This window comes from Lissotriton vulgaris, chromosome 7 (genome assembly GCF_964263255.1).
Source record: "Lissotriton vulgaris chromosome 7, aLisVul1.2, whole genome shotgun sequence".
NCBI lineage: Eukaryota > Metazoa > Chordata > Amphibia > Caudata > Salamandridae > Lissotriton > Lissotriton vulgaris.
The window spans coordinates 644,853,574-644,880,226 of record NC_141695.1 but is presented as its reverse complement, the minus strand read 5'-3'; the positions used below and the strand labels follow the sequence as shown (position 1 = coordinate 644,880,226).

Here is a 26,653-nt window from a genome sequence, read left to right as displayed (position 1 = left end):
GTGTCTGGAGAGGTGTCCAGGCCACTGGCCTCCCCAAGTTCCCCTGTCCAGTCCTCTTGAGACTGACACTCCTTGGTCAGAGGGTCCTCAGACCCCTCCCAATCCTCCTCATCACCCATCTCCTGATACTCAGGGTTTTCAATCAATGGGGCCAGTTCATAGAAGTGAAAATCTCCAAACGCCGTCGAAAGCGGCACCCAGCGGCGCCGTTCCGACGTCGGAACCGGAGCGAAGGAGGCATCGGGGCGGCGCCGGAGGCGACACCTGACGGACTGACGGGGGGGGGGGGGGGGGTGTCGTAAGGTCCACCGGCGACGATCCAGATCCCGAAGAAGGTCCAGTGGGGCCCCGCGGCATCGGGCCCGAAGGCGCTGGCGGCGTCGGGACCGCTTGACCCTGCGGCGCCAGGCCCGAAGGTGCCGGCGGTGTCGGGACTGTGGGGCCCCGCGGCACCGGGCCCGAAGGAGCCGGCGGCGTCGGGGCCGAATCCCCCGACCCGCTAGGGGCCCCAGACGGGTCAGCTGGGAACGAAGGCGCCGCAGAGCCCGTCGGAGGAGAGAGGGACCTCATGGCCATGAGGAAGCGCTCTATCTCCTCCGGCGTCGCGTCTCGCCCAGGGACCGGAGGGTGTGGAGCGGGACGCGACGCCCGTGACTCCGAAGGAGCCGCGTGGGCAGTGTCACCCGAACCCCCGGCCGCATCGCGCGAGCGTCGGGGGGAGTCAGAAGAGCGATGACGCCTCTTCGACTTCTTGTGCTTCTTACCTGACGACGACTTCGACCCGGAGGAGTGGTGCCGACTCTCGGAACTGTGGTGGCTGCGAGCCCGCGACCTGTCCCTCGACCTCTCGTGGGACCGGGACCTCTCACGGCGCAGGGCCGACTGCCGGAGTTCGAGATGCCTGCAGGACCGCTCCCACCTGGCTTTCGAAGAGAAGGCCCGGCAGTCAGAGCAGGCCTTGTCGTCGTGGTCGACGCCTAGGCAAGTTAGGCACAGGTGGTGAGGATCCGTGACCGACATTGTGCGGTCGCAATCCTCGCAGTGCTTGAAACCAGGCATTCCTACGGCACCGATCGGAGTCGTAAGACTTCGAGAAATGATCAAAATGATCCAAAAAAGTTAGTCAAAAATTAACTAAGGGTCACTGCTTTTTCCAGATCTGCGCTTGCTGGCACGGAAAAAAGAAGAACTGACGTCAGCACGCGCAGGCGGCGTCTAAGTACTCCGACAACGTCATCACGGCGCCCACGACGCCGACGACGGACGCGGAGCCGCAGACGACGCCTACCGACGCGCAAGGGTACTGCTACGCAAAAGTTTCCGGATCCAGTCTGACGCCTGGGGATATTCTAAGGTAAGGAATCTATCACTAACGTGTCTCTTTCAGATATGGTTACTACTGTCATCATCCTCAATGAGGACATGGGGATCCCTAGCATCATCTTTTGGAGTCAGGACCTCTTCATCATCCCCTGTAGGGGCTGGCTCAGAGGTTTTTAGAGCCTCAGACTGTTCCAAGAGCTCTAGGAGGTGCTGAGTGGTAGGGTTAGACCCTTGTTTCAGCTTCCTTGTTGAACACATATTTCTCAACTCCTGAAAGGTGAGAAAAGCAAATCTGGATGGTGCCTGGGGTTGGTCACTCTCTACAGTTGGAATCCCACTGGGTCCTTCTGTGCCAGCCATTTGCTCTAGTGAGGTGGATATGTTGCAATCTACCTACTCTGTGTGTTCTCCTACTAAACCTTCTGTAGTAGTTGTAGTCAGGGTGTGCTAAGTCCTATCCTCTACAACACTAAGTTCAGTAGAACTTAAATATACTATCTTGTTTTATATGTACCTATAGGTACCTGTATGATCTTTCACAAGGTATTGGCAAAGATTACAATGGTAAAACAACAGCAAGCTCAAATCCCAACCGCTGCTCACCAATGTGAGAAGTTGGCCTGTTATATGATGTTCACTAGTTCTAGTGACCACCTTGTATCAGTCCAAACAACCCTTATGGTGATTGGTTGTAAGTCAACCTTATGGACCAGCTATCCTAGTGGTAGCGTGGACAAAGCAGTCTTAGACTAAACTCTTTTGGCATGTGAAGCCGGCTGTATTACCATGTGTAACAACTTGAACACCAAGTGAAAGGACACCACACAGGATATATATTCAAAATATATATGTATTTATTACTACAAATAGTTCCCTGAACTCTTTATGAGCACAGAAGCAAACACTTTAAAACAATTCAATTGATAAGTATACAAAAAAAGTTGCACAAATATGGATAGGCCCTGGTGGCCACTAAAACCATATACTAAAGAAGTGGTATAAGTACCACGAGTCAAAAGGAAGTAAGGCCTAGGGCCTTGGGAATCGCTGGGGCTACACTGTACTAACGAAGGTTAGGAACTAGGAGGCCCACGGGATCTGGTTTGCAGTGCGCAAAGTTAGAAGCAGTTCACATTGAAATCAATGGATGCGTAAAAGTTTTAAAGGTAAAGGTAGAAAGTCTTCCGGTCAGTCTAGAACTTAACCCTTTGGAATCTGGACACTAGGAGAGTTAAACTACTCAGGGGCACCGGAGTGCCAGCGTTACCTCACCCACAGGAAGCGGGTGCAGTGGAGTCAAAGTGTGTCTGGATTCTGCAGGAGTTCAGATGGAGCCTTGGACTGTTGATGCTGCAGGCGACCTGATGTGAAGAGTTCTGGTGGATCTAAAGTGTTGAAGACCTGAAAGCAGAGGGGACTATGTTCAAAGTCACTAGCCAGTGACCGGCGTGGAACCAGGAAGGAACCAGGCGTTGTCGGGTGCAAACAGGTGATGTTGTGTAGCTTGTCTCTTCAGCCACGTGGACCAGGCGACGAGGACGACGACCAGGAGTCACTCACGAGCTGTCCCACATAGGCTCTAGTTGATGGCGGTGTCGGCTTCTTGATCGGAGCAAACAGGCCTTGGCTAATGCAAGCCACGCAGGAAACAAAGAAGGCTTCTCACTCTAACCAGCAAGGTCAGAGGGGTTGCTGCTTTTAGGAGCTTTAAGGGCCAGTCTGGAGCAACCAGACTAGCAGTGGAAAGTAGTTGTTTGGTCGCAAAAATGGCCACTAGCCCACGGACTAGCAACCGGAAGGCGCGTTGAGTGGAACAAAGCAAAAGGGCCCTCGCAGATCTCTTGAGAGTTGGAGGGCTGGTCCTTGGTGCAATTGTAGCTCGGTGGTGGGGCTTCTCAAGACCCCAAGCACAGCGGCGAGGGTGCCTCAGGTGCTGCGCAGTCAGCTTCTCGTGGACTTTCCAAGAGGTCCGGTCCCACGTCTCAGGTCGCCTCCACTGGTCTCAGCTTTGCAGGGACTGTGGATCGGGCTGTTAGATGTCTGGGAGTCTGGTTCTTGTCAGGCTCTGGGCTCGGGCTCCGGCAGGAGGCGGCGGCAAAGCAGTGGTTGATCGCTGGATGGTGCTTGTATTCACAGGGTGGTCACTCCTTGGCCACAAGGGAGATTCTTCAGTCTTCTGAGCAGCAGAATGTTGAAGGTTCAGAGTTTTTTCTTCTTTAGTCGAATTTCAGGGTAATCTCCAGTCTTGGGACTCAGCTCCTACTTTTAAACCAATTCTAGGGGCTGGACTACCTACTAGGTCTCTCCTATGGGTGGGACAAGGAAGGGGGGTGGTTACACCCCCTTTCCTTTGAACAGTTTCACGCCAGAGCTGGGGCTGGAGTGCCTCGGCCCCGGTTTGAACTGGCCTATGCACGGGGTCACCTTGTGTGCCCCGGGCATGTCTGATTCTATTCATCCCTACGTAACCAGATACACAAAATCCTGTCTGGGGTGGTGCTAGCACCTCCCAAAACAAGAAACCCTTTGTCCAAGCCTCCCTCGCTGGAAGGACTCCCAGCAGCAGGAGGTCAGACTTGTGTCTGTGGTGGCAGCATCCATTTTGTGATGCTGAGGCTCTGTTTATCTTTAACCGGGGTTCAGGTTCTGTACATGCCGTGTCCCTCTAGAAGGGTGGAATGCTACCCCCGTCGCCAGAATTGGCGAGGGGGTAGTATTCCAATTCGTATGACACCTTACTCGACATGTTTTGATAATGTCAAACCAGAGTTAGCATTTAACCGCGAGGTTCATGATGCACTCAAGAGTATATGGTATGACGCTATCAGGAAACAGCTAAAGGACATGGTTCCGAAAGCTGCAGACAGGCTCAGCTCATGCTAGAGCACCATCTCACCCATAACCAAGCACTCTGCCTCCAGGATTGATAAGGCCTGCCATAGGAGTGACTTATAGGTTACTGTGTGTCCTTGTATGTGTTAGATATAGATATACCATACCTAAAGCAAAGGGTGATTACACCACCTTGCCCCAGCTGAGTGATCAGCCAGTTGTGTCAAATAGTCAGGCCAGGCCACGGGTGGCACAATACGTGCTGCAGCCCCTGGTAGGTCTTGGATGCACCTATGCCCTGGGTACCTAGGGTACACTGTACAGGGGCTCACAAGGTGATCCATGTTCCAATTGGTAATGCACCTAAAGTGCCTTGGCATAAATTTAGAGAGAGAATAGCAGGCTGTGGGTCTGATTGGCAGGCCCACAGCCACATTAAGTCAAAAACCAGGGAAGCAAAAAGCAAAATTTGGGGTGACCGTAGGATAGCAGACCCTACTCTCCTACACAGCGCAGCTGCGGGCTCTCCTGCTAGTGACCCACACTGGACCTGCGCGCTTAAACAATCTGGAGGTGGAGACTGGACAGGTTCGGGTAGAGGACCGTCCCCTGTTGCTGCGACAGAAGGTCCTCCTGAAGAGGCAGACGAACCGGGGGATCGACTGACATACTGAGTAGCTCGGGATACCAGTACCTTCGTGCCTAGTCCGGAGCCACAAGGATGACTTGGGCCCGGTCGCATTTGATCTTCTTCAGCACTCTGGGCAGAAGTCGTATAGGCGGAAAGGCATACAACAGACCGCAACTCCACTCGCGAAGAAAAGCGTCTCCGAGCGAGTGCCGCCTTGGAAATTCAAACGCGCAGGAACTGATGACATTGCGCGTTCTCTTCGGTGGCGAATAGGTCTAACCAAGGCTCTCCCCACTGCAGAAAGAGTCCTTGCGCCACGTCCGAGTTCAGACGCCATTCGTGATCCATCATGAACCGGCGGCTGAGTTCGTCCGCCCTGGCATTCCGAGAACCAGCCAGGTGTTGAACCACCAGGGTCACGCCCTGATGTTCCAGCCACTGCCAGAGGCGCAGAGCCTCCTGGCAGAGGGTCCACGACCCCACCCCACCCTGTTTGTTGTAGTACCACATGGCGGTGGTGTTGTAAGTGAACACCTGCACTACACTCCCCCGGACATAGGGGAGGAATGCCTTCATTGCTAGACGAATCGCCCGCAGCTCCAAAAGGTTGATATGGAGCCGGAACTCCGCCGGAGACCAGAGGCCTCTGATCTCCACCTCTCCCATGTGGCCTCCCCAGCCCTGGAGGGACGCGTCCGTCACAACTACGTGCTCCGGTTGGGGAAGGGAGAGGGATCTGCCGCTGACCCAATCGCGGTCCGTGAGCCACCACTGCAGCTGTCTCGCAGTGCCCTCCGAGATCAGGACATGGTCGGACAGGTTGCCCTGATGCTGGGCCCACTGAAACTTCAGGTCCCACTGCAGAGCCCGCTTCTGCCAACGGGCGTTATGCACCAGAAGGATGCAGGAGGCCATCAGCCCCAGAAGCCGCAGCGTTAACCTGACCGAGACTCAGGATAACGGCTGAAAGATTGGAATCAGAGCCTGTACATCCCGAACCAGCTGTTCGGGGGAGGGGTAAACCCGAAACTGCGCCGAGTCGAGAACCGCTCCGATGAAGAGGAGCTTCTGGGAGGGGCACAGGTGTGACTTCGGCACATTGATGGAAAACCCCAGCTGGTGCAGGAGGTCTGCCGCCGTCTGGAGGTGGCTGACGACTGTCTTGGGCAAGCCCGCCTTCAACAACCAGTCGTCAAGGTAGGGGAAGACTGAAACCCCTAACCTGCGCAGATGAGCTGCGACCACCGCCATCACTTTCGTGAACACCCGTGAGGCGCTGGTAAGGCCAAAGGGGAGCACGGTAAACTGAAAGTGCTTGTGGCCTACTGTGAACCGCAGGTAGCGCCAGTGGGCCGGCAGGACGGGTATGTGGAAATAGGTGTCCTGCAAGTCCAACGCTACCATCCAGTCCCCTGGGTCCAGGGCAGCTAAGACCTGAGCCCGAGTTAGCATTTTAAACTGTTGACGTTCTGTAGGTTCAAGATAGGGCGTAGGCCCCCTTTGCCCTTCTTGGGCATCAGAAAGTAGTGGGAGTAGCAACCACACCCTACTTCTGGCCCAGGAACGCGCTCGATGGCCCCCTTGGCCAAGAGGGCCGTAACTTCCTCCTGAAGAAGCCACATATGATCCCCCGATACGCGGTGGTATTGCGGTGGCATGGCATGAGGGGTTGTCTCGAAGGGGAGGGAGTAGCCCCTTCGGACGATTTGCAGCACCCACATGTACGATGTGACAGTGCACCACTCGGAGTTGTGATGGCAAACCCTGCCCCCCACTGGCGTCACATGGGCCGAGAAGCACGGACTAGGAGGGTTTAGAGGCGGATGCTGCGGGTGAAGGGGTGGACTGGCCTCGCCGTTGTCCCCGATCGCCTCCACGCCGATTTCCACGGCCGCCACCGCGTTGGATGTTAGTCTGCGGTGCGTGGCTGGCAGCACGTGTGGGGGCGCCCCTTCCTTGGCCACGAAAGGAGCGAAAGGAATCCGTTTGCTGGCACGGGGCAGAGAGGCCCAAGGACTTGGCCGTAGCTCTGGAGTCCTTAAAGCGCTCAAGCGCATGGTCTGCCTTGTCGCCAAACAGGCAACGGCCATCAAACGGCATGTCCATGAGGGTATTCTGGACATCCGCTGAAAAGTTGGCGGACCTCAACCAGGCGTGGCGACGAATCGCCACCGTCGTTGCCATCGCTCTGCCCAGTGAGTCGGTGGTATCCAGCCAACACAGGATGAAGAAACGTGCCGCATCTCGACCCTCTGCAAGGGCTTAGGCGAGTTTAGCCTTGACCTCCGCCGGGCATTGTGGCAGCATGTCCGCGACCGTGTCCCACAGGGAGTGGGTGTAACGGCCCAAGAGGCATGCAGTGTATGAAGACCGCAGTCCCAAACTAAGGGAGGAGAATATTTTCTTTCCATAATTCTCATACCTCTTGGAATCCCGATCAGGTGGAGCCGACGGGAATGCGGTCTGGGAATTAGAGGCCTGGATGACCAGGCTCTCGGGGTGGGGTGGGTGGACAGGAAACAAGGGTCGCCCGGGGCCGGACGGTGGCGTCTGGTCACGTTCCTATCTACAGGCTGACCTGTAGCTGGCCTGGACCAAGTGCCCAAACGAACGTCAGTCAAGGCCTCATTAAACAGCAGCAGAGGCTCACTTGAGCTTGACTGCGGGTTAAGGACCTCAGTGAGGAGGCTAGTCCTCACGGCCGCGACGGGGAGCTCAAGGCCCAAGGTCTTGGCTGCCCGCGTCAACACCACACTGATGGTTGCCCCCTCCTCCGAAGCCACGGTAGGAGGTGAGACAAAACCAGTGTCTGGCGAAGTGTCCAGACCACTGTCATCCCCAAGTCCACCTGTCCAGTCCTCCTGGGACTGACACTCACGTGTCAGAGGGTCCTCAGACCCCTCCCAATACTCCTCATCACCTATCTCCTGATAATCAGGGTTGTCAAAGTACGGGGCTGGTTCATTGAAGTAGAACTCCCCAAGCGGCGTCGAGAGTGGCGCCCAGCGGTGCCGCTCCGACGCCGGAACCGTTTGAGGGAGGTATTGGGGATGGGGCCGCCCGAGGACTGCGCCGGAGGTGAAACCTGTGGAACCGGCGCCGGTGAGGTCGTCAGGTCGACCTGCGACGATCCGGATCCCGAAGCGGATCCAGTGGGGCCCTGCGGCGTCAGCCCCGAAGGCGCCGGCGGCGTCGGGGCCGAAGCACCTGACGGGTCCGTTGGGCCCGAAGGCGCCGCAGAACCCGCCGGAGGAGTGAGGGACCTCATGGCCATGAGGAAGCGCTCTATCTCCTTCGGCGTCGCTTGCTGCCCAGGGACCGGAGGGTATGGGTAGCGACGCCCGTGACTCCGACGAAGCCGCATGGGCGGTGTCACCCGAACCCCCGGGCACATCGCGCGAGCGTCGGGGGGAGTTGGAAGAGCGATGACGTCTCTTCAACTTCTTGTGCTTACCTGACGACGTCTTCGAACCTGAGGAGTGATGTTGACTCCCAGAGCTGTGATGGCTCCGCCACTGTGACTGGTCCCTAGACCTCCGTCCGGACCGGAACCTCTCACGGCGCAGGGCCGACTGCCGGAGCTCGAGCTGCTTGCGGGACCGCTCCCGCCTAGCCTTCGAGGTTAACGCCTGACAGTCGGAGCAGGTCTTGTCGTCACGATCGACGCCATGACAGTGGAGGCACCGACGGTGAGGGTCGGTGACCGACATCAGTCGGTCGCAGTCCCCACAAGGCTTAAAACCTTGCATCCCTATCGGCACGAAGAATGATCAAAAAAGATTTTAAAAAAAGTTTAGTCAAAAAGTGACTAAGGTACCACTTTTCCCGGATCTGCACTGCTGGCGCGGAAAAAATAAGAACTGACGTCAGCACACGGAGGTGGCATCTAAGTACTCCAATGACGTAATCACGGCGCCCACGACGGACGCGGAGCCGCAGACGACGCCTACGGACACGCAAGAGTACTGCTACGCAAAAATTTCCAGATCCAGTCCGACGCCTGGGGATAATCTAAGGTAAGGAATCTAATACTAATCTGTTTCTTTCAGATTGTCCGGTTAGATAGGATGGTTGGCACCCAGTCCCTGCTCCCACTTCTTGCCAAATCTGAGTATCTGGGGAGAACAAATTCCGATCATACTCCCCTGTGGTTCCAGATTAGTTGGGAGGCGGGCCGCCCACCTGTTCCCACGTGGAGGCTACAGCCTACCGCACAAGAGGATGCAGAGTTCCGCTCCTCGTTGGGCACGGACATTCTTGCCTACTTTGAGGTCATCGAAGGGACTGCGAGTAACGCCATGGTGGAGTGGGATGCACACAAAGTAGCTATTCGGGGGCACTGCATGGGGGCCACATGGAATATACGCAAAACACTTTCTGCTTCCCTGACGCACCTGGAGGCTGAGCTCCTGCAGTACGAGCGGGAGGGTGAAGGGGTAGGTGAGCACTCCCGCAGACTGGGCGACCTCCGCGCTAAGCACGGGGTTCTCTTGGAAAAACTGAGATGCCATAACTATGCGGCGCACGCGGCCAGGGACGCGCTCAGTGCCCCCCTCACGCTGGAGGAAGTGGGAGAAGCGATTCAGGCTATGGCGTCGGGAAGAACTCCAGGGCCGGATGGCCTGCCCGCCGAATACTATAAAGCAAACAGGGAAACTCTCACGCCCTTACTTCTTCAGCTATATAACACAGCAATTGACGAGGGCTCGTTACCTCCCTCCATGCGGGAAACATTCCTGGTCTCCTTGCCCAAGCGGGACAGGGACCCCACAGCCTTGGGTTCATATAGGCCATTGGCAATGCTCAACGTGGACTATAAGGTCTTCGCAAAAATACTTGCAGAACGGCTGGCTCTAGTGGTCCCCCACTTAATACACTCTGATCAAAATGGGTTTTTGCCAGCGAGATCCATGTCCTTGAACCTCAGAAGGTACTTCAGAGAGGTGGCTGAGGCAACACGGGAGAGGCCCAGAGCAGGGTGCCTGATATTAGATCTGGAGATGGCCTTTGATTGCCTGGAGTGGGGTTACCTGTCCGCGGTACTAGTGCGCTATGAGCTTGACATAGAATTCCTGCAGATGGTTGATTTCCTCTACAAAAATTCGGTAGTCCGAGTACGGCTGGGCCCTTACATCTCGGGGGCGGTGGCGGTGAGACGGGGCACCCGGCAGGGATGTCCCCTGTCCCCGTTACTGTTCGCGCTGGCTATCGAACCCCTAGCTGCGGCCATGAGGCAGACCCTTGGCAACGGAATTCCGTTGGGCGATGCAACACATCAGGTATCGCTCTACGCAGTTGACCTGTTGGTGTTTGTGAGGGATGTGGGATGTATACCGGAACAACCAGCCCAGCTGCTGCGTAAGTTCGCGGATGTCTCGGGGCTCCGGGTGAATGCAGGCAAATTCTGCCTTTATGCGTTTAACAGAGAGGTAGAGGATCCGGGGTATTGCCTCGAGGCACGAGAGTCCAATGGAAGGCTGACACCTTTAGGTACCTGGGGATCCAGATCTACCGTCAGTCGGCTGACTTATTTGACGGGAATCTGGGAAGGGAGGTTGCGGCGCTCAGGTCTCAGATATGCTTTTGGTCCACGCTTCCGCTGACGACCACGGGCAGAGTGGCCCTTGCCAAAATGGTCATGCTCCCCCGACTCCTGTACTCTTTTGTTAATCTGCCTTTATTTATCCAGGCCTCTTTCTTTTCTATGCTCAATACGGTCCTACAGGACTTTATTTGGGGTATGTCCCGGCACAGGCTGGGACTGGTGAAATTATTCCTGCCAACAGATAAGGGGGGGGGACTGCCCGCCCCCTGCTTCGAACACTACTACCTGGCCGGGCAGCTACAATGGGTCGCTCGCTGGTTGGCGGATAGGGGCAGAGATGATACAGCCACAGACCTGCTGCCATACTCTCTAGAGCGTGTAACCAAACTCTTTTACCCACTGGCAGCACTTGAGCACAGAGCCTTGTTCCTCACACATAGGGTGATTCCATTCGCGCCGGCCATACCTCTGGAGGTTCCACAGGTGGTGAGAGGGTCCTCACATGCTCCATGCTGGAGTAGTGGAGTGAAGCTGACGTCCATACACTTGGCGACCTTTATAGAGATGGAGCACTAGTGGCATACGAGACACTGGTCTCTGAGGACGGACTGCCCCCCCCCACCCCCCCCCCCCCGGGGGGTTCTTACTACATCGCTTCCTGGTAGCGAAGCTGACGGCCAGGTGGGTAGACATGGCGACGGAGCCTGAACAGCACTTAACCATGCAGTACCTCCAAGTCATGGGAAGGGGCAAACACCTGCTCCGCTGGGAAGGCCGCTCTCTGACAAAGAGTGGGAGAGAGTCCTTAAAAGTCCGGTACGCATTCCCAGAAACGTGCGCTTTCGCTAGATACAACTTTACGTTATTCATAGAGCCTATCTCACACTTGAGCTAATCAACAAGTATTTCCGTAGCTCAGACGCGTCCTGCCCCATTTGAGGCGAGGTGGGTGCGGGACTCCTCCATATTCTGTGGAGCTGCCCTGGGCTGGGCACTCACTGGAGTGCAATCAGTGAGCTGCTTAGGAAATGCACTGGTCGTACTATACTCTTTGATTGGCCTGAGTACATTTTACATCATTTCAGCAGAACCCCCAAGGATAAGGTGTCGTCCCGTTTCTTAGACCTGGGGATGGTGGTGGCAAAGCCCCTCCTTAAGAGGCGGTGGAAGGCGCGCGACCCGCCTGATGTACAGGCGTGGACCTCTTTCCTTCAGGCGTGGGCCCGGGCGGAGTGGACGGCCATACGAAGAGAGGAAACGCTGGGGCTCCGAAAGGAACCTATAGCGGAGCACTGCCGCTGCCGGATGGGGAAGTGGGCGCGAGCGGTGCAGAGGCTTAGGTGGGCGCCCTTGGGGGTTGGAGCATACCGCGGGCCGTTCTCCTGCCATGATAGTTTGTTATGTACAACTACTGCTCCACTGGAGCACAAAGGCTAAAAGTGCAGGCGCAACTGTAACTGGGGGTGCGTGCACGGGCGGGGGCCATGAGGGAGGGGGCAGGGGTTTAGCATGTGACTGTGGTTTTGCCGCTGTTGTTTCCGTTTTCTTTCTTGTTGTAATATAAATATTTTCTCTGTATGCAAGTCCAAGCTGGGGGACCCATCCAAAACTTTGCTACTCATATAGGGTCCAGCACGAGGACAGTAATGGACAATTCTAGCGTTTTGCCTGCTCAGGTACTCCACGATCTAGCCAGCTTCCGGTGAATATCCTCTGTCTCTGAGGTTACACAAACGAGTTATCGTGACCCCAACATGTAATGTTACTATGTTTGTGAAAGCTTAATTGACATGCTGATAGCTGTGCTGATATGGTTGAAGTTCCTACTGTATTATGAAGCCCTAAAATGCCAAAAAACAGATTTGACAAAAAAAAAAAGAAAAATTACACTCTTCGTACCTTCAGGCACGCGTGATTCGAACTTGTGACCACCAGATCGGCCCTGCTCAGTCCCACCTTGCATCTCTTGGGCCACACTGTTGCTGTTCATGTTAGTAAACAGCATAAGAACAGGTGTGTTCAAGTGCTGCAATCGCTGGTTAAGAGAGTTCGGGCTGTGGTAGCAATCCCCAGGCCTCTTACACTGCGGAGGTAGGCAAGAGTTCAAGTGAGCATGTCTGGCTGGTCAGAGCAAGGAACCTGTCCAACCGGACATGAGGACTTTGCCCCGAGGAGGCCGGAAGCTGACCAGTCAATTATTCAAGCACCCAGACCTACCTCCACCCAAGTTGGCCAGCCTCACTGCTGTAAATAAGGCAAACAATGCACGGGCCATGCCGCACACTATGGCTAAAAAACTAAATGAAAAAAAAATATATATTAATTAAACAATACGATGCACACAAACAGGAAGGCAATGCAACGACGCCCCAATAAAGAAACAATGCCTAAAGTTAACTCGCGCCACAAGATGAAATATTCGCAATGAAGAAGACATTCTTTAGAATCAGAAGACAAAGAGCAGTCATTAATCGGATCGAAGGGCATACAGATTAAAGTCAAGAATCAGATAAGGTCCCAATGTGCTATCAGATATGGATTGAGATGGAACATGTGTATCAAACTTGTGATTTACAAAAAGATGGTTAGTTCAGCAAAAGTAGAAAGGCCGAAAGGGCCAACAAGTAATCTTTAACCCTTTCGATGCTCATGACGAGCTCAGCTCGTCATGATGCACAGTTGAGCTGTGCTGATGACGAGCTGAGCTCGTCATAAATAAAGTAAAAAAGCAATTTCCAGCACAGGGGGGGAAAACGCCTAGCAGCCAAGGTGTTAATAGTGCCCACTGCAAAACATTGCTAAGCCATAGATAAAACAAACACAACTTTTGCTTCTCAGCGGTATGTCCTGCGACAAATACATGGGCCACAAATTTGCACCAGCACGCAGCGTAAATGATTTTGTGGAAGTCGTTTACCATATCAGGCAGAAGATCAAAAACAGTCAGTGGCTGCCAGGCGACATCCAGGCATGTAGTTATAAATTGCATAGATTTGGGTGCAGCATCCTGGCCTGCTGCTGTAATATGAGCTCCTCTCAACATGGGAGCCTGTTCAGAGGGCAGATACTCATTTCCAGAATTTCCGGGTCTCACACTCTCTTGGCCCAATCTGAAGTCAATAGAATGAGTTGGGATTGGTCACTCTTGATTTTTTTTTTTGAAAGAGCCAGGGGTAAGGAATATGTCTTGGAGTCAGTGTCAACAAGGAAACTCCAATGTGCAAATCCGTTGACACTATACTCTCAACAGTGCAAACAGATTGTTAGGGTTCTCCTCACTGTCGGAAAATGCAGTGCGCTACCTCAGGATACAGACTCCATTTGCAATCTGGAAGACACTGCCTGCTGAGCTCCTTCATTCTTCATTTAACGATCGTGCCAGATGGCTTTCAATCAGAGAAATGTAAACTCCAGAGGTGCAAGGCATCCTAGTACAGGACTCCACTATGCTATGCTTGTTGCAATACCTCAAGAGAATTTGCACCAGCCTCCCCTGGATGGAGTCCTCAGATTTCTCTGCTGCAGGGCCACTGAAACTTCACATTTCATTACAGAGCCGGCAGGTGCACCTAGTTTAGTTGCCTAGGTAGATCTGGAGACTAAGGAGGCCAAGAAGCCTCAGATCTGCATTGACGAAGATCAAGGAATGAAGCTGATACACCGGGATCATAGCCTGAATATCCTAGACTCGCTGCAGTGGAGGGAAGGGCTTAAATCACGCTGTGCCCAGAATAAACATCCAACCAACTTTGTCCTTCGTTGAACACTATAAGGACCAGTTGGGCTTCGTACTTGACTCGATGACAACTAGGCTCTTAAGTAAAGATATTAAAACTATAACAACATCCCTTAAATTGAGTAGAGCAGCCGGCCCGGATAATATTTTGTCAGTGATGATAAAAAACAATTGTGACTGGTGGTCGAATATGTGTTCCCTCTCCTTGACATGGATAGCTAAAACGAGGAAATATTCTGACTATTGCAGATGGTCGGTTGTAAAACTCAGTCTTAAAAAGAGAGATGTCTGGCAAATTATAGTCTTCTAAATAATTCAGAAAAGGTTGTTTCTAAAGTTTTACTAAACCATCTGGAGAGTTGGTTGAAGGATCACGGCCTTCTTTCCATTGATAAGGGAAGGCAACTCTACTGCAGACCACTGTTTTGCACTATGGGCAATAATTAAAAAATCAGCCATAAATCAAAGGCTGTGTTGTTGGGGGTGTGGCCTAATTTAACATCCCGAAAGACGCTCCAGCCGCCACTGCGCCCCAAAAGCCTACACAAGCAGCATTCCTGGCATACTCTGGCTCGCAGTGGTGTCAGAGTCCCTACTTACCGGGGCTGATCCGTTTGACGAGCCGCTGAGCCTCTTTCCTCTTCTGGACTTGCCGCTCTGTCACAGTCCTAGTGACTGCAGACTCCGTCGCTGCCATCTTCCCTAAGAAAGCCCTGGACTGCACCTCCACCGGGGCACGCCAATGCAGACCCCCTGGTTCCAGTCAGATTTCTAGGACACAAAGGGGGGCCGCTGGAGAGATCGCCGCAGCACCCTCGACCTCTGAACCCCCAGCGATGGGGCCCCCTGCGGACCGACGCCATCGAGGACGTCCCGCCCTGCCTGGGAGCGTGCCCTGAGATGCTGAGTACCTGGCTTGGGTCATGAGCGCTCTGGGGCTTCTGCTACACCAACAGTGACTCCCTGGGGGCACTGCTGCTGCTCCCCTGGACACTCTAAGGTAGATTCATCAAGCTAAATTGTGCTCGCAAAGGGCCAGATTCTGAGAATCTGGCCCTTTGCGAGTGCAATTTTTGCATTTGGGATTCATCATCCCAAATGCAAAAATCGCTATTTGCGAAATCGCATATTTGCGAGGAATTGGATTTAAGGAATCTCTATTAGAGATTCCTTGAATGCAATTCATTAACCAATCTGAAATTGCGAATTCGCAATATTTGGTCGCTATTTACCACAAAGTCTGAATTTGTGGTAAATTGCGAAAAAATAGAAAAAAGCACTTTAGTGCATTTTTCTCTGTTGCATGTTACACACACATGTCCTTTGGACATGTGTGTGCGCAACACCTGTGTAAATTTGCATTTCAGGGGTGCTACCGGGTGTCCTTTGGACGCCCCTGGCACCCTTGAAATCGCTATCTTATTTGCGATTAGCTAATTGCTATTCGCAAATAAGGAATACTCCCCATTCATTCCTATGGGCCTTTAGGCCTTTAGGCCCATAGGAATGAATGGGGAGTTATTCCTTATTTGCGATTAGCAATTTGCTAATCGCAAATAAGGAATGTGTAGGAATCGCAATTTATTTTGCGATTGCTACATGAATCCCTTTTGCGAGTCTGTAATAGCGATTCCTTATGAATCGCTATTAAAGACTCGCAAAACGGCTCTTTGATGAATCTACCTGTCTGCCTACTTGTCTGCACCACCAATGCCTCCTCCTGGTTGGCCCTGTGGCACCTGATGCTGAAAGCTGATATTCGCTGAGCCCTGCCCACACCGGCCCTTCAGGTACTGGGTCGTCCAACTCTCCGGCCCCTCCACTGCAATACCGGAGCACCCACCCAACTGGTGAGGTCTGGCGGGGGCACTAACTGGGCACATCATCCTTCCAGCCAAGTTACCGGCCGGGCTGCTGCTTCTTTCCTCTGACTGGCCGCATCGGACCTCCTTGTTTGGGTTGCCCCCCGCACTGTACGTCGGCTGCCCTCCAGCTACCAGCTCACACGATTCTGGGCTGTATCCTGTGGTCACTCGGGGGGGCTATCTCTGGGGGCCTCATTGGGTAACTGCTTCAGTTGGCGCTCCCCCCTCCAGGAAACCTGTGCATGCTCACTTTCCTGGCCTTGCCCCCGGGCCCTAACTGCGCCTAACTGCTGCTCTCGCCATTCGCTTGCTGGATCTACCTGGCACCTGGGCGGGCTCTCGCTGGCCCCCTGAGGGGTGAACTGCCTTGCAGCGTGCTGGAGGCACCCTTGGGGCCTCAGATACTTGCCTCCTGCTGCCGGAAGCTGGTCCTCCTCACTCTCAATGATCCCATGCCCGCCTTGGTTCTACAACTGCCCTCTGGAGCCTTTTCCTCTCTCATCTCTGGAAATTCCCCATCGCAGCGCCCAACTATCGAGCTCTGCCACAGTCCTGGTTGCGTGGTGAGCGGTGGTCTGATCTCCTACGCTCAGTAGTGGACTTCTGGGCAGCTTACGCCTGCCATGCCTAGGAGCAAGGCCGCCCAGAACGGCTCAGTAACCTCCCTCTAGGCTAACGCGACCACAATGGGTATAAGTGCCAAGACGGACACCTCCCCCCACCACCCCCCCACCCCCAGACGTCTCCTACCTTATCCATAACACAGGACTACTTAGAGAAATTCCTTGCAGACATATGCCAATAAATAGACTACCTGAAGAAAGAAGTCAAGAACGGCCTTGCAGAGCTGCGTAGGGACATTGTGGCCGTGGGAGACAGGGTGGACGACCTTGAGTGCACTATTGATTCCCTGTCAGAGGATCAGGTGGCCCTACTGGCGCAGAGTGAACACTCTGGAGGAACACAATATCAAGCTCCAGGCCAAGCAGGAGGACTTGGAGAATCAGGGGAAGCGCAAAAAGCTCTGCATCAGGGGATCTCTTGCGGAGGGCAGGGCGAAGAAATCATGTCCTTCACCTGGGACCTCTTGACAGCCGTTCGTCGGGTTTAGTGGAGGCCCCCTGATCCTGGACAGGGTGCACAGGGTTTGTGCGATTGCGGGTGCCAGCAGGACCCCCCAGACATTCTCACCAGGGTCGACTACTTCCAGGACAAAGAGGCGGTGCTCCAAGTGGAAAGGGCCAAGGCGGACCTGGTCTTTCGTGGCCACGCTATACAAATCTTTCAAGACCTTTCCCCCCCTAACCTTGACGAAGAGGAGGGACTTAAGGCCCATCACAGAACACTTTCAATCCCAAAATACCAATGGGCACACCCCTCCGGTCTGCTCTTCACCAGCAATGGCAAACAACGGTCCGCTTTCTCACAGAAGTTAAGTCCCTCCTGAACCTCCAGGGGGACCCCGAAGACAGGGACCTTCGCTCCTCCTCTTCAACAGACACAGACCCCTGGCAACCCAAGTGGTGCAGGGTCCATTGGCGGGGTCGCTCTCGCCCCACTTGCCCCCCACCCATCCCCCAGAACGCGTAGACGGCTAAAGCAGATATAATTGGGCATCTTCAGATGATAAAATAGGATGGGGTGCAACGCCCAGCAGAGGGGGAGGGGCTCACGCATCCAGGCTCGACCTCTCTAACGCCGCCACGCGGCCAGCTCCATGACTCCACGACTGCAGCTCTTTCAGCAGGGCTTAGGGCACAGAATCCGTTCCACTGTTGCTTATTGTTTTGTTTCCCTCACTGAATCTTTCTCCCCTATAGGTTTGACTATTTGCCCAATCTGCCATCCGATCTGCCAAGGGCCACCCCCCCACACTCATTGAGCTCTCCTCGACTGGGGAGAGGTTTATCGCTCTCACGTTGGAGAGGGGGAGGGGCGCCTTGACACTGCTCAACCTCTAAGTGCCCTATCAAGCCCAATACACTTTTGTACGCCGCACCCTCGTGAATCAACTTAGTACAGCGAGCGGCGACTTGGTCGTGGGGGGAGACTTCGATCTGGTCTGGGACCCTCAGCTAGACAGGAGCACCCCTCATGGCCAGGCACGTTTTTTGGACAGCTCAAAAACACATTCCGGACGTAGGCCTTGTAGACACCTGGTGCTACCTACACCTGGACTTCTCCTCCACTTGCATGTGCACCTATCCTACTCCCGCATCGACCAACTATCTGTTTCCGTTTCCCTACTGCCTGCTCTCACCTCAGCGCACATAGCTGACATCTCCATCTCACACCACACCCACATCGAGCTCACACGGACTACCCACAAGGCCGACACTGCAGACCCCCTGCTGGCGTTTTCCCCCCCATCTCCTGTGGGAACACATTGACAGGGCTGCGGTGCAGGACGCCATCACAGAATATTTCCAGCTTAATACAACGCCCAAAGACTCCCCCCACGCTCTATGGGATGGCTTCAAAGCCACCATATGCGGCACGCTGACCTCCATCACTATAGCCAGGGCACGAGGGGCATTCTTCCTCGAAACCACACTCACAGCAGACATCGTCACCCTCGAGCACACTGACAAACAACACCCCACGCTAAGTTTGGGTTCCGCAAACATCACGGCACCGAAACAGCTTTAATTAAAGCTGCTGATGATATTAGAGCCATCAAAGACCAGGGAGGTACGGCAGTACTCGTACTACTGGATTTATCTGCCGCCTTCGACATGGTCGATCATTCCATCTTGATCGACTGTGTCGGAAAGATGGGAATCCAGCAGCGAGCGAAGAATCTTCTGACTTTTTTCTTGGCGGATAGGACCCAGGTAGTCACCTTGGGCCCTTTCAAATCTAGTGAGCTCTCTCTACCTTGTGGGGTGCCTCAAGGCTCATCCCTGAGTCCGACACTTTTTAATATCTATGTGTCGGACCTAGCTACTGTCATCAAGCAATACGGGATGGGCCTTACCTCTTATGCAGACGACACCCAATTGGTCATTGCCATCAATAATGATGGAGAAAATGTGGCAAAGCGTTTTCAGGAGGGTATGCTGGCTATCGGGGACTGGATGTCCGCCAGTTCCCTTAAGCTAAACTCCCAAAAGACCGAGGTTGTAATTTTTGGAAACCTCTCCCCTTGCTGGTCCCCTGTGTGGTGGCCTTCATCCTTTGGTACCCCGCCATGTCCTGTGCCAAAGGTCAGGAATCTGGGAGTAGTATTCGATGAAAAGCTCAACTTCTCGGTTCATGCAAATCAAGTTGCAGCCACAGCTTTTCATAAGCTGAAACCGTTTTTACCTGATGCTGCAGGGAAAACCCTGGTGAGTGCATTGGTATTATCATCACTCGATTATTGTAACGGATTGTTTACTAGTGCACAGACTAGAGTCATCAATAAAATGCAATCTGTGCAGAATGCAGCAGCGAGACTGTTGACCAACACTCCTAAATTCAAACCCATCTCTCAAACTATTCGCAATCTTCACTGGTTGACTATCAAAAATCGAGTAAAATTTAAAGCAATGTGCCTGGTTTTTAAGACCCTCCAGAACTCGGGTCCACAGTTTCTTAGGAATCAGATAACGCCATACCGACCATCAAGACAATTAAGATCAGCCACCTTGCTTCATCTAAATATTCCCCGTACAAGAACAGTCACCTGGGGTGATAGACGGTTTACAGTTGCAGCATCCAGACTCTGGAATTCTCTTCCTTTGTCAATTCGGATGAGTCATACGTTGCTGTCATTCAGGAAGAACTTAAAGACTTGGCTGTTTAACCAATGACTGGGCCGACAACATCAGTAGGGAATCACGAATCGATTTTTAGCGCCAAGACGCCCTCGGGCATATGTCCGCGCTCTATAAATTTCAAAAATAAATAAATAAATAAGAGCTAAGGGCCAACTGGCTATCCTGAGGGGAGCAGTGTTGGAAGGTGGATATCTGACTATGGTTACCCCCAACTTTTGTGCCTAGTGTTTAGCTGGTTTTCGACTTAGTTGACCTGGGGCCCAGCTATTCAGGACCCCAGGACCTCTGCTCTCTCTGTTAAAATGGACTCCATGTACTCTAGGTGCATAACAATTGGAACATGGATTACCTTGTGAGCCCCTGTACAGTGTACCCTAGGTACCCAGGGCATAGGTGCATCCAAGGCATACCAGGGGCTGCAGCACATATTGTGCCACCCCTGGCTTGGCCTTACTATTTGACACAACTGGCTGATCAAACAGCTGGGGCAAGGTGGTGTAATCACCCTTTGCTGTAGATATAGTATACCTATATCTAACCCCAAAATGGAAACATATACTCCTATAAGTCACTTATATGGCAGGCCTTATCAATCCTGAAGGCAGAGTGCTTGGAATTATGTGAGATGGTGCTCTAGCATGAGCTGAGCCTGTCTGCAGCTTTCGGAACCGTGTCCTTATAGCTGTTCCATGGTAACGCTATACCATATACTCTTAAGTGCATTATAAGCCTTGCGGTTATTGCTAACTTTGGCATAGCATTATCGAAACATGTTGTGTAAGGTGTCATACGCTTTGGAATACTACCCCCTCGCCAGTTCTGGCGACGGGGGTAGCATTCCACCCTTCTAGAGGGATAAGACATGTATGTAACTGTAACCCCGGTTAAAGTTAACCTGAGCCTCAGCATCACAAAATGGATGCTGCTGCCACAGACACCAGTCTGACCTCCTACTGCTGGGAGTCTTTCCAGCAACGGAGGCCTGGACAAAGGATTTCCTGTCTGGCGAGGTGCTAGCTCCACCCCAGACAGGACTTTGTGTATCCAGATAGGCAGAATGAGACATGCCTGGGGCACACAAGGTGTCCCTGTGCATACCCCGGTTCAAACCAGTTGCTGGGGCACTCCAGCCCCAGCTCTGGCGCGAAACCGGACAAAGGATAGGGGGTGTAACCACCCCCCTTCCTGGTCCCACCCATTATTTGTCTTTAAATTCTCTCTTAAGTGTCTTTGCAGCTCTGCATTTTTTGACAACTTAAGAGATTATTTTTGATTGCCGGGGTCCACGCACATGGGTGGGACTATTCACTAGATTATGACTATACACTGAGATCCCCTACTACAGAAAGAGGGTGTCTGTGGTGTAAATTGAAAAGTTGGAACATTTCTTGGAGATCTCCTAAATCTATTCCAGGCTCTCCACAAGTCCAACTGGTTCAAGGTTGAAATAGGTAAGTCAGGGAGACTGTCCATAAAAATTCCAATTAGAAATTCCAATTAGGAAGGGTCTATGGCAAGACTGCATCTTAGAGCCCGCCCTCTTTAATCTATATGTAGCTATCTGGTTATCTGCTTTAAAAACCCTATCTATTGTATAAGGATAATCAAATAGTCTTAGACTATAAGGCCATCGAGTTTAAGAGGAAATTAGATGCTTAAAGTATTTATTATAAAGAAAATAAATATGAAAAAAACGAAGATATTGATTTTCAGGAAGCAGGTACATAACTGTAAATGGCGCCGTGATGTAATGCAGATTGAGCTAGTGAACAGGTATATGTATTTAGGGCTTACAATTTCCAGTTACCCGACATGGGAAGATTATCTTAAATCTCTCAAAACTAGGGTCTTGCTATAATTAGGATTCTTAGTGAAATTCAATCATGCTTATGGAGCACTATCATTGGCCTCTCTCTTGCAAGCCCATAGTGGCAAAACTCCACCCTTTTTCTTATATGAAGCCAAGATCCTATGTTTAGACCTGAGATCACCTTGAGATTAGCCCTACGAAGGAAACTGCGTGCCCCAGAGGTCTATGGTTCAAGAGATAAGACAGGAAATTAATTTGCCCTCATGGTCTCTCATAGTAGGCTCCCAACTATTAATGTTCATCAATCACCTACTTCAGGATCAACATTTATCTAAAATATCCAAGTTGTGCTGGGGAAAAATCTGTGCCAGTGAAAGGGATTGAGCTAGAATGGTGGTTAATAGAGTCAATTAATTTAGATCTTTACATATCACTGTGGGTTCAATTCCAATATGGCACTCTTTCTGAATAAGCAAATAGCATTCCATACCTCCTTCAGACAGGATATGACCTATTTATTCAAGAGCCCTTCCATTAGTCTCACTTACAACACTTTAGGTCATATTGATCTCTTCCTGTATGTCAACTTTTTTGCTGGACCCCAAATTACAATTTGAAATAGTTAAAAAAAGGCTTGGGTGTAACCCAGTCTACTCACACCTAGATTGGCAGGACGATGACACCTAGATATGAATCATTCATGATGTCATATTGTGATAGACGGTTCATTTTTTTAACCAGTTTAAGCCAAGTTTTTAAAACCTTTATTCATAAGATATCAAACATGGTCTAAACAGGAAGCAATAGCTCTGCAGGTTAATGTATTTTTAGATGTTTCTGTAATAATGGCTCATTTATAGCAGGTTATTAAAATTATAGGGCTGGCCAGGAGTTAGTACTGCAGTATTTTACTAACGTTTTGCTTTGTTCTTGGAATTTTGTTTTTCGTGTACTTTAATGGTGAATAATGTTTTATGGACATTGGTCCCAATAACCGTAATTACTACTACTACTACTACTCTGTTCTCAGGATATCCCCAATAAACGCCAACCTCTGGAAAGGAGTCAGGAGTTTCTTTATTAAGTTGATAGTGAACTCCAACCATGTCAAGAGATTTGTCATCATTTGGAGGTGGTCTCAAATGATTGTGTCAAGACCGTCATCAACAGCCAGTCATCTGGTTATAGGAAGACTGGACTCCCCAATCTCTGAAGCTGTGTCACAACCACAGCCACCATCTTCGTGAACATCCAAGGGCACTTTTGAAGCCAAAGAGGAGCACTGAAATGCTCCTAGTCGACCTTGAACTGAAGGTAACACTTATGGGACCACAGAATGGGTATATGAAAATACATGTCCTGCAGGTGAAAGAACATTGTTCAGTCTCCGAGGTCTAGAGTGGCCAGAATCTGGGCCAACATGACAGGTCAAAGATCCAATATGGGTTGGAGAACCCTCTTTTTTAGGGACGAGGAATTAGCAAAGACCACCAACCCCCATTTTCGAATCCAATATCCTCTCAATGGTACCCTTCTAGCATAAAATACATTTTTTAAAAGCTGCATATTTAAAAGAAACACAGTACGGCCAACCAAACTAAATAATCAAAACAAATGATAATGAAAAGGGACTTACACAATGCTGAGAACTGAATCCTTAAGTTTAATAGAATGGAGACATTTCCTCCACTGGGCTACAGAAGAATGAACATACAAGCTACAATGAGAAAAATAAGACAGATTTAATTTATCATTGCCGAAAATATATAAATACATATTTATTTTGATATACCGTTGTCAAAAATATATAAATAATTATTTTGAACATTTTTTTAATCACATGAGCAAAAATCATTAATATTTGTGAAGCATATTTTTTATTGGGAAAAGCCAAATTGAGTGGACCACCCAAATGCTATCGACACATAATTAAGATATGGTTTTATTTTAGGTCTTCATAAATTCATTTAAAATACAAAAGACATTTTTATTTTGAAGTGTGTACATTTCAACCAACAAGACTTTTGGCAATCCTCTTTTTGGTGGATACTCAACCAACAGATTCCCCATCTTAGAATATACCCCAGGTGCTCGTCTTGATCTAGAGATTGTTTTTCTGGTAATGTGCTCTCAAGTGCTTCTAGATGACATTGTGCCGCTTTCCAATGACTCATACTGGTCGTGAAGTGGCAGTTCCATGCAAGCGCCGCCTGAGCACAATGATATCACTTTTTTATCTTTTTATTTTCCACACACCCAGAAATGGAGCATTAACAATTATTTGTAACAGAGTGCTGATCACTAACCTGGGACCTTCTTAGAAGTTAAAAAGAGGCCAATCCACAGAGAGGGTGGGAGCGCAGTACGAAATCTGCAATTAGATTATCTGCAACAAACAGTGATACCGAAGGAGAGTAATTGTTCTTTTGTTGGTTATATCTAACAGCAGATTCTTCACCTTAGAAAAGATACCAAAGAATTACCTTCCCAGGGTGGAGGGTCTGTAGAGAGGGCTCAGACCAAAATTTCCTGTAGAACTAAGAGGTTTAAGTGTCCTCCCCGCAGGACCAGGAAGTCAAGGTAGTAGTGCTTTGTGAACATAGCATCCATGCCCACACTGCCGCCTGGCAGATATCAAGGAAAGGCACCTTCTGTGCCAAAATAGTGGCCGCAGCTTTAGTGCTGGTGAAATAGACCCTAAGACCTTCCCCGAGGTGCTTCTGGGCCAGTGCCTAACAGATCTTAAAAGACTACCCACAACAACAAGGTCCTCTTCTGCACAGCCTTACTTTGTTCTGGAGAACTTCACAAATGTTGATCTTGCACCAGATGGTCTTTGACACTATTGTACTGAGATCTTCTTGGGCCCACTTTGGTTCTCCATTCTTAATGTACATTTTACATGTTTTAGCCGACTCCCAAAAAGCTGTATTATTTATACATATTTTTCTTGCACAATATTATTCTGGGAAGGTGCTGTACATACTGCTTGTATTTAGGAAGCCCTTCCTGCACCAAAATCTGTGCACTTAGTTCAAGGCTTAGAATAGAATAAGATATCCTAGTGCTTGCGCTGCCTGTTCGAAGACAACTTCTAACATCTAGACACATCACTGCTTCAGAGCAGTACCTCTAACACAGTACTTTTATTACATAAACAGTAAACTGTCCCTTTAAGGGTCAGAGGGGTACTCCAGGCACAATGGTCCTGGTTCAACATGCAGCTCTGCTTCTGATGATTTTCCATCCTGCAAAGAGGGACTGAAAATTCCACATCAGGCCGTCTCCTTGGTCCAGTTATCCAGGTAAGGGGTCTCAGGCTAACCTAATAGATTGGGCAGACGGCAAATCCACTGTTTTCTCAGAGATGGGATAGTGATAGGCAGACACATGTAGAAATCATAATCATCATGCTGATTATGTTGCTTTGTTTTATCTGCCTAAACATCACAGCTCATCCTTTCTTTGCAACATTACGATTGTTTCAATAAATGTGTTGAAAACGAAATTCACATCTTTCTTTGTTTTTGCCATGGGCATGCATAAGTAAACAACAAAAGGGGTAAGATCTGTTTCCATGATTTCCTTAGGGATCAGAGTGTCATGTTCGAGGTTGCCAAAATCACCTGCCACCCCAGGATGGTTAGGGGTTCAGGTGAGGAACTTTGAGCTATCTAGGAACTGGAGCAACAGTCTCAGGTGGTGTAGATGAACTCTAGCACTATATTCTGAAGTCCTGTTCTCGTAATATGCAGTGCTACTTTTCTAGTGGGAACAGTATACCATTATGTAAAAGCTTAAAGCCCTTTTCAGGTTCCTGATGGGGCTCCTCCTCTTTCGAGGGTCGATGAAGAACAAGAAAGGTTGTAGAGTGGTGGATTGACCAACATGGAAGAAAGTTATGGCTTTTGGTAAGAAGGCAGTCTGAGTCCTCAGCAAAAGTGGTTGCACTGACAATGCCTGTAGTTCACTTATGTGACAAGGTGGCATAATTACAATAAGGAACAAACAACTTCAAAGTTAGGATATGCAGCTTGCAGCTATGCATAGGCTTCAAAGGGATATGCATAAGGATTGTCAAGACTACATTAAGGTCCCACTGTGGCATCATAAATAGTTTGAGAGGGAAATTGACTCAAACCTTACTTAATCAGATCTAAACAGGTGATTTCAACAAGGACTGTTGGTCCAGCAAAAATAGAAAGGACGAAAGAGGTGACAAATAATATTTTACAGTGGCCACTGCAAGGCATTGCTGGGCTAATGATGAAACAAAGAAAATAATGTCTGACAGCTTTGTTTGAAAGGGGCCAGTATCCCTGCCACTATATTAGGTTACCAACATGTCCCAGAGGGCAGCTTGGATGGATTTTATGGAGAGGCCTCAGAGTGAGGATGACATACCACCTGAATTGGTAGATCAAAATCAGTCAAAAGCCGCCAGTCAATCCCCATGCCTGGAGGTGTGAAATGCAGAGATTCTGATGAAGAACTCTGCCCTGCAGCTGGGAAAGATGGTCCTCCCAAAGTGGTAGCATGATCGGATGAAAACTGCTCATGCTCAGCAGATCTGGGCGCCACACTCTCCAGGCCCAATCCAGAGGTGCCAGGATAACTTGGGCCTTGTCAATTTTTATATTAATCACAACTAAGGGCAGGAGAGAAAGTGGTGGTAAGGTGAGCATGAACTCTTTGTTGCATTCCTTCCAAAGCGTCTCTCTTAACGAGTATTCTAGAGGAAACTAAAACATGCAACATTTCTGACACAAAGTATTCTCGATGGTGGTGAAAGGATTTAACCACAGTTGCGCACACTGATGGAAAACACCCTGCTCCACTTTGCCTTGTGATGCTGATGTCACTCATGTTCTGCTAGACGATGTACGCTCTGTTTGTCCCCTTTGACGTTGCAGATCCAGTCTGATGGCTAGGGAGTATTCTAAAGTGAAGAATTGGTGGTTAGAATTAGCCATCAGAATTACATTTTTACTCAGGGGATCTTTGTAAAGAACTAAAGATGGACTTAATGTACCAGTTGCTTACCTTCGGTAACGATGTATCTGGTAGAGAAGCTGTCTAGCCGCAGATTCCTTAACTTAGAATATCCCCAGGCGCCAGACTGGAAATGGAATTTTTTTTGCAGCAGCACC

At 50.7% G+C, this 26,653-nt stretch overlaps 1 protein-coding gene across 4 annotated transcripts in view; it reads right to left on the bottom strand.

Annotated features, from left to right (window-relative positions):
- SPAG9 (sperm associated antigen 9) overlaps window positions 1-26,653 on the bottom strand; it is a 1,654,314-nt gene that overhangs the window by 285,849 nt on the left and 1,341,812 nt on the right. For all 4 annotated transcript variants that reach the window (XM_086930851.1, XM_086930853.1, XM_086930852.1 and 1 more), the window contains one exon: window positions 23,140-23,220. In XM_086930851.1, coding sequence (XP_086786977.1) covers window positions 23,140-23,220 — 81 coding nt within the window. The remainder of the gene's footprint in view (window positions 1-23,139; window positions 23,221-26,653) is intronic.